This window comes from Convolutriloba macropyga, chromosome 10 (genome assembly GCF_964194025.1).
Source record: "Convolutriloba macropyga chromosome 10, txConMacr16.3, whole genome shotgun sequence".
NCBI lineage: Eukaryota > Metazoa > Xenacoelomorpha > Acoela > Convolutidae > Convolutriloba > Convolutriloba macropyga.
In genome coordinates this window covers 50,088,696-50,097,265 of record NC_134477.1, presented here as the reverse complement: position 1 = coordinate 50,097,265, position 8,570 = coordinate 50,088,696, and the positions used below count along the sequence as shown (strand labels likewise).

The 8,570-nt window shown below is 34.8% G+C and overlaps 1 protein-coding gene across 1 annotated transcript; it reads left to right on the top strand.

The window, feature by feature from the left end:
* Positions 1-214: 214 nt before the first annotated feature.
* LOC142348646 (uncharacterized) lies at positions 215-6,337 on the top strand. Its single transcript, XM_075400075.1, has 3 exons — positions 215-1,479; positions 5,566-5,694; positions 6,031-6,337. The coding sequence occupies exons 1-3, from the start codon at positions 858-860 to the stop codon at positions 6,237-6,239; spliced, it is 960 nt and encodes a 319-aa protein (XP_075256190.1). The 5' UTR covers positions 215-857; the 3' UTR covers positions 6,240-6,337.
* Positions 6,338-8,570: the final 2,233 nt, after the last annotated feature.

The window sequence follows — 8,570 nt, the reverse complement described above, 5'->3', positions numbered from 1 at the left end:
CGCTAGAAAGTGGTGGTCAAACAAGCCGAATTTTGAAAAGGAGGACAAGTAAGCCGAAAATTTTATTAAAAATAGGCGTATTATAAATTGTCCCTGGGGGACGGTGGGTGCGCATCGCGGCTTCGCTGAGATAACCGGGGCGCGGTTGCAGAACATCCGGCTTGCTGTTATGTCGACTCACTTTTACTTCGTTGGTTTTACATTAACCTTGCAAAAATAACTGCTTATTTCTGAAACGTATCAACGCTACATTAATTTACTTGTTAGAACTGTTTTCAGAAAGCTATGTACTATAATCAGACGGCGATTGCCAAAACTAGACAGATAATAGATATATTACGTAATGAATTTGAAACCAGCGGTGGTTATTGATGAAAGCTGTAGTGATATCTAATACACGGTGGTACGATCAAGTTATGTTCGATTATTTGACTTTAACATATGGTGCGTTATGTTATCAAATTCTTTTGTTAACGTAGCTTTATTATATATGCTATTCTGTTACAATTATTGTTCTAACATTAACTTCAGTTAGTAACTATTCAACTTGTTTATTGATGCCATTATTACAGCCTAGATTGTATGCACTAAGATTAGAACTTGAACTGGTATTATTTTAAATTTGTATTATTTTGATAGTATCAAATTACTCAGGTATTTTAAAATAAATTTTATAATAAACTCAACTGATCAATTAGCGAGTTCGAGTAATTTTCAGGGTTTTTTATTTTGAAAAATTATTTAGTGATGAAAATAATATTTATTTGATCTACTATTCATTTCTGCCAAATTTTCAAACTTTAGATTTTTAAGTTAGTCATATTTTGATTCGACAATAACTTCGAAGATAAGTAAAAATGACGATTACCAAAATTGATTATGAAAAAGATGTCCCAATACATTTGCTTTGTTTTTCATTAGCGTATGCCTCCCTAGTTGTAATATGTTACATGATCACTGGGTTTATAACTAGCAGGATTAAAGATGAGAATAATTTCATCAGGTTTTTGCTTCTGGAAATTATCGCCTCTTTCCAAGTTATAACCGGCGCTTATGAAGGGACGTGTGTTATGTTTCACTATGGAGTGTTTTGGTGGTGTGTTTACACAGCTTCAAGAATTATCTTACACCTTTACACTTTTAGAGACGCTTCTGCCGATCCTGTTATGGTTATTTTGGAGAAAAAGTTATCGATTCTGAAAAAAATAGTCGTCATTATAGCCCAGATTTCAGTCGGCTTCGGTGCTTATTTCTTAATGCCTTATGTCTGGAATTGGTCTGCAAGTAATATTCACGCGCACAAAATTGAGCTTATTCACGAAAATTCAGTTTGTAATTTTGATTTGAAAATCCCCTTTGCTCAAGCTTTTCTACTTCAGTATGTTTATATACTGTCAGTGTTTTACGTGGACTATTTGTCACCCTTGTCTGTCAAAAAGGTCACAGTGCCAATTTACTTGATTGCTCTTGCCGCCCCAGGTTAGTGTTGAAAATTCATTTTATATTCTTTGTATTTTTTGATTCTGTGGCAAAAATTTATTAAAATTAAGATCCTCCATAATTGATAGTTTTGCACCTTTTGAAATGTAAATGGCCAGTCTTGTCGGTTAGTCTCTTGTAAGACCACAAAACCACTATCGGTACAAAAAAGCATTTGTTTGTTTATGAGTGGCTATGAGAGCAACAATTTCGTTTAAAGGTGAAAAAAAAACAGTTCCCGACTCTGGAATTTGCTACCGTTACGGCACGGAGCTTGCATTCGACAACTGGTAGTGTAATTCACTATTTGATATTTGAATTCGCCAGTCATGCAGGTTCTAGCAGCGCAATTATTGTCCGTTTTTAGTCGATTGTAATATTTAGTTTTCTTTTGGATGTGTACTGCTAAATGCAAGTAGTTCGTTGTGTGAACGTCACTGTAAACTTTTATTTTAAAAAAACAAGCGGAAAGACCAAATGATGACAAGTGATTCGGAGGAAAAAATTAAATGATTCGGAAGAAATAAATATAAGATAACGCAAGGGGTTAGCAAGAAACGAGTGAATTTATTGTTAGTTTTTTTGTTTTCTGTTTCGACGTTTCGAAGAATTGCGAATTATTTATGCGAGTCTAGATTTTTATTTTTATCAATTCAATGTTCAAATGTTACAGCGCATTCTACGAGAATTTGTGTCATCTTATTCGGTTTCTCGAAATGAAGAATCCTGCGAGGTAAATTTTTCAGCGTAGTTTAAAGTTCGAAAATTTTTGTTGCTGGGAGTGATGAAAAGTTCCCTATTGGAGTTTACTTTTGAGTGGCCGTTTTTACGCTTTTGTTCCAGAGCATTCGTTGGATTCCACTTCTTGAATGACGTTTTAACGCTTGAACTCTTTATTTTTGTGCGATCTAAATAGCTTCTAGCAGGAAATTAAGTGTTGATAAAAAAAGGGATTCTAAGTCCGTTGCTAAAACAAAGAGATTGTAAGGCTGTTGTTAAAACAAAAGTGATTGGAAAACGAAAGCGTTTTTATTACCCAGCCGGGATAGCCGAGGTGTTAATGATTCAGTCTATCATGCCGGAGGGCTCGGGTTGGTGCACCTCCCTATTGTGAATTTTTGCTTTCATAAAAATTTATCGAGGCTACGGCCCTCTCCTCTCTTGATTTTTAAATTGCACCGTTTGTTATTCGAGAGCAATTTGTCCGACGTTAGTCGCTTTAGTTTATGTTACATCTCCAGTTTTATGGTAACATTTTTCCTTTATAATTTAAATTTCCTTTTTACTTTTCTCCAAACTTTTTTACAAGTTTGGTTTATTTATGAACCCATCTACTGGAGACTTCGATAAAGAGTCTTGAATGTCTTTTTTTTATTATTGTCGATCTCTTGAAACAATTTTATATAAGCGAAATAGTTTAAAGTTATTAATTGCTCTCGAATGATAGGCAATTATTTTCACGTACTTCTTGATTCTTGAGTGATTTCAATTGCTGGCACACCAAAATAAAGTTCGTTTTTCAAACAAAACTCATTTTTAGAGACTCTATGACATGTCCTTGATAGCCAAGCGGTTGATACCTTCGTCGAGATTACGGAAACGGACTCAAGAGGTTGGGGGTTGAATCCTACCGTTGGCTGATTTCGCACCCGTAACAGAAAAATCGAGGCTAGAGCACCTGAATTAAATTGCGCCGCTTGTCGTTTGAGAACAATTTTTCCGACGTTAGTCGGTTAATGTTAACAGTTCAGCTCGTTATTTCTCTTCAAATGGTTTTAAATTTATAGTCGTCTAAGATTTTACATATATGTATTTTGTATTTTTAATAGCCGCCCTCATCTTCTCAGCCGGCTATTGTAGCGCTCCTAATTTTTTTTTACTTCGTCGAACTTTTTTTCGCTTTACCATTTTGCCGCTTTTTCGACATTTTGCGTGAAATCTTTTTGACTTCTCTAGACTAGTTTCTCTCTTCTCTCATTCTGCTAAAAGTGATTTTGAACATCAGTTGCTCAGCAAAGCAATTCAAAATGAACAGAGTCAGTATAAAAAATTGAAGTCAGAAGTAGAAACGGGATAAACCCATAAAGCCCAATTTTAGATGCCCGCTATTTGAACGTCGTTACTATAAGTCTTAGTTACCATCTCTTATGCTTATTGGTATTGATAGTAGCCCCTGTAGCCTCTCTCTAAGAAACAGAAGTATGTTCAACTATGGAATGCCATCAAAATAAATCGGACTTAAAAAATGTTTTTGTGCAAAAATCTTTTTTTCGATATCTTCTATTCTTTCAATCCCAATCATGCTTATTGGAATCAACGGCAGCTATTTTCCGGCAATCTTTTAAATTGTTATTGTGGAATTTTTGTTCAACTCTTGATTTTTAACTTTTTAAAGCTCTCGATTGTTTTGTTGCTACTAAAGAAAACGAGCAAATCAATTTTAGATTTGAAATAAATCGAGGATTTGTGGCACCTTTAAGGAATTGGATTTCAGCCAGTCTGCATTTTTGCATGCTATAAGTTAGGCAAAAAAACCGAGTATAGGTTTATTTGAGCTCAACTTGTTTATATTAAACTTCTTTTGTCATTTTGGCACAATATTCGCTCAAACTATTTATATCAATTTTTGTCGACCTTTTACAATGTTCTATTTTCTTGGATTGTTTGGAGGCTGTTGTGTTTTTCGGATCACTTCAGCTCATTAAAAGTGATTCTGTCAGATCAATTCCTATGACAAATCAATCGCAAGGAGTATTTCTAATTTAAAATAACTTTTAGTGTTAGGGTTTTGAAAAGATCAATAGTCTTTGAAACCGCTTTGTTTGCTTTTTGTCGCAAAATGAAATGCTTGTATTTTCTTGTCGCAGTGTTACCAATTTTGTTGTCTGATTGGCTTATGTAGATATCTTAGTTTTGCATTACTACTCTTTTTAACGTTTTGAGAGAAAATGCATCACAATATTGTGCAGACTTCTAGAATTTTTTAATTTTTGGGTTTTTATGCATGTAAGTGGTAAAAAAATCTTTTATTTTTGAAATCAATTGTTGGTTAATCTGGCTATTCAGAATTTGTTTTCTGCGAAGCATTTTTGTTTCTCTAAGAGCTTTGCATCAAGTTAGAAGCTTTCAACTGCTTAAACTAATTAAATTTTCTGCATAGTTTTAAAAAATTTTGTAGTTCTCAACAACCTTTGAACTGAATTTTTCAGATACCAGTTTGATTTTTATCACAATTTACAGCTCTTCTGAGCTTGGTTTTAACTATCAAACTGTTTTTAAGCATCTTTCGTTGTTTTTTGGAAGCTGAGATACCTGATGTGTTTTACAAAAGTTGAGGAAATAATATTGAAGCTTCATGAAGTTGTGCTAGATATATGTTTTCGGTTTTTTTTTCTACTAAAGGATCTCAACATTTGTTGTTTTATGACGTTTTAGATTTGTATTGCTTTTTGTATTGTAATTCGTTACATTTGGACTGCAATTCATCGCCGTACTGTGTTCTCTTTGTTCCTGTTGCTGCTTTTTCAAATTATTTTAGAAACTTCGTGCTCAAAGTAATATTTTTGGACTTTTTAGACGTTTTTTTTCTCAATTTAAGATAGGAGAACAACGGTTCAAACCAGTTGTCCAAACAGCTAAATCAACGAGGCAACATAAAACAAACTGATATTTGAAATCAACAAAAGGATACAAAATTTGAATTTTTGTAGGTCTACTGCTCTGGGTCTGATAGAGGTAATAGTTCTTTTAAAATTATCGTTTGAAAAAGGAATTTAATTCTGTATGAAATTCAATAAAAAGGCGTTTATCATGATTTTGTGCCTTTTCAAACTCAGGTCAAGGTCATCCTTTTCTCTCCTTATTCCCATCCGACTTGAGGTGTCCAAATCAATAATGATTTTTCTTGTGTTTAGATGAAAGTAGTCGTAGAATGCAATGACCATAATGCTATAATTCGATGCATTGTATGTTTTTTGAATAAGGATATGAGACCACTCTGTGCCACGCAGACTTAGTTAGGGCGCTTTTACTGTCTTGTTGTTTGTGTTTACGAACCCTTTATGATACGAAGGTTTTGTATTTCAGGGTTGTCATACACCGGAATGCACATAAGTGTGTTGCCACTGATTATCTTCAACTGGTACTGCCACGACACAACCACTCTTGCCATAATACTTATATATGTACTGCCTCCAATAGCAGCTAAACTCACGGGTTAGACTCCATTCATTTTTTAAAGACAGAGAGTGTTTGCTTTTATAAATTTCTCGAAGAATTCGGCCACCCTGTTCACCGAGCTCCAAAAGATACATTCATAAAAAAAATGTGTAGTTTGAGAGCTTTTGTTATTTTCCTTTTTCTAGTATGGTTGGCATGCAATTTTTTAACAGCAGTGTACTCATGTTTTCAAACAGACTAGAAGTGAAGAATTTAGCGTCCATGTGCATGATCCGGTTGATGTACGGGAAAAAAAATCTTAGACGGACCATTAAAAAATCAAAGCTTTATTGAAAAGATTTTTTAAAATCAAATGTCACGTTTGTTTTACAGCTGATAGATTGATGTGGACCTCAAGTGATGAAAGTGACAAACAAACTGCAGAAGTAACTAACTCTGTTGACAAGAGAAGAAAAACAGAAGATCAAAATGGATTCAAAAAGAACAGAGAAAGGAGAGAAGATGCGAACAGAAAGAGCAATAAACCAACGAAAGTGGTTAACAGCAAGAAAACGAAGAAAAAGAAGCCCAAGTATCAGTAAATTTTTGATTGAACATATGGTATTGATGTATTGTAAATGGATATCGATAATTTGACATGCTGAACTGAGCTGAAAGAATTAATATCAAATTTGCCCAGTTTTGAAGTCGGTATATTCTTTTAACCCCCTATATTTTAACCCCTACATCATTTAACCCCTCAATTATTTAACCCCTATATTGTTTCACCCCGATTTTAAGCTTCCTATAATTGAGGATAATTAAGCCTCAATTAATTCTATTTTAATTAATGGAGATTAAAATCGGGGTGAAATGACTGAGGTGTGAACATACTTTTCACACCTCAATCATTTCACCCCGATTTTAATCTGTAAATTCATGGATCATAATTGTCAGGGACATAGAGCTAACGACACAATAGTTTAATGCAAAACTATAACAATTAGCGAATTAGTTATCTCAACTAATCCTTAATGGGGCAATTGAAAGCAATTGAAAACTGGATGCAACTCAAGAACATTTCTTGTTTTATTGCATTTTGAATTCAGCATGATAACTGCCGACTTTGAGTTTACTATTTCTTCAAAAAACAAAGAAATATTAGTTGTAGAAGGCCATGAGTTTTATGTTAAAAAATTAAATAAGTTTACCACTGCCTGGAATTGCTCAAAATATCAAAGTTACAAGTGCCGCGTTTCCGCTTTAACACAAGATGACCAACTTATTCGCTTGAACGGTGAGCACAATCATAGTGCTTCGATTGGAAAGCCAGCCACACGAAAAGTTTAAAAGAGATCGAAGCCCTGAGTGAAAACCTAACGCAGCAGCCGTAGCTTCGGCAATTTTACCAGTAACTGACGTTCTTTCGACTCAGTATGCGTTGCCGTCAAAGCCAAATTTAATACAAACCTCGCAGCGCTTGAGAAAGGTTATACAAACTTGAGAAAGGTCAGTTCATGAGCCATCGGACCGGCATTTTGATATACCTGATAAGTTTCATGAGTTTTTGTGGTATGACAGCGGAAAAGATGACCACGAGCGTATTTTAGTTTTTGGTAATCCCTATATGACATCGGTTCTCGAAAGCTCCAAGTTTTGGCTTGGGGATGGAACTTTTAAACTATCGCCCAAAAACTTTATCAAATTTACACCCTTCATGTATATGTTCTCGGTATTTCCCCTGCTTGTTTATATGCCCTCCTTCCCAACAAAACGGAAAAAATGTACAGCCGATTACTTGATGCCTTAGACACCTTTGCCTCAGTTTGTAAGCCGGATAAGGTTCTGTTGGATTTTGAAATTGCCCCTAATAATGCCTTTCAAAAACATCATCCAGCTTCAATGTTGTCGGGCTGTTATTTCCATTTAACTCAAAATTTTGTTAGAAAAATTGGAGAACTTGGACTAAAAAAGCTGGTGTCAGAAAATCATGAAGTGGCCCTGGCGCTTAAAATGATCCCTGCTCTAGCTTTCGAAAGAAATGAGCAAATAGAAAAATCTTTTGAATTGATTGTCGAGGAAATAACGAATGTGGCGGATCAGCAGAATTTAGATAGCTTCGTTATTGAGAAAATAGACGAGCTTTGCTTATGTTTCCGAACAAATTATACCAGTTTGACTTAGTTGTGTATTTATTGTGTATTTTATTGTGTTTGTTTTCGTGTTAATTTAAATTCGAAATCCATCTTAATATTTTCGAGTTGGCGCCCTCCTTGCGTACTCACTGAGTTACGTCGAAGCCTCATATCGTAACTCATTAGGGAATTTGATCCCGGGCGTTAACCCTATGATGGGACCCCTAATTGGGAACACAGTTTTGCAACATTTAGATTTGAAGCTTGCACAGCGTAGCTGCTAGCAAAAATATCAATCTGGATTTCATTGGAAATTCTGTTAAATACACGGTTGAATTTTGTTTTGAATGGCTAATTTATGCCTGCTCAGAAAGTAGGTTTTAAAGTTTAGCTTACATACTTTCATTTGAAAAGTACTGGTTCTTCCGTTTTCTAGACTACGACAGTTTTTGAACTTTTTTGATTCCAATCAAAGTGCAACATAGAAGAGGTCAGACTTGTCAAGTGTTCTTTTTCTATCAAAGGCATTGTTTTAAAAAGCAGTCTCGTCATCTTTGATTTGAAACAAACGCAAGCTGTTCAATGCCGCTCTCTTGAAGGTCAGTAGTTTTGTTTTATTTAAGTCCTTTGAACTTTAGCTTTGCTAATTTTTCTTTTGGATACCGAAATAGATAAAAGATTTCGCTGTTAAACCGATTTCGGGGTAAATAAATTGCGGGGTTAACTGAAGGGTGACCATACACTGGGTTAAATAAATCGGGGTGAAAAGAAGTAGAACCCAAAATAGAATTGAGTCGA

Excerpts from the sequence above, each read along its gene's own strand:
- LOC142348646 (XM_075400075.1), top strand. The coding sequence starts at position 858 with ATGACGATTACCAAAATTGATTATGAAAAAGATGTCCCAATACATTTG. Across the intron at positions 1,480-5,565 it reads GATTGCTCTTGCCGCCCCAG|GGTTGTCATACACCGGAATG; the intron begins GTTAGTGTTGAA and ends TTTGTATTTCAG. Across the intron at positions 5,695-6,030 it reads AATAGCAGCTAAACTCACGG|CTGATAGATTGATGTGGACC; the intron begins GTTAGACTCCAT and ends TTTGTTTTACAG.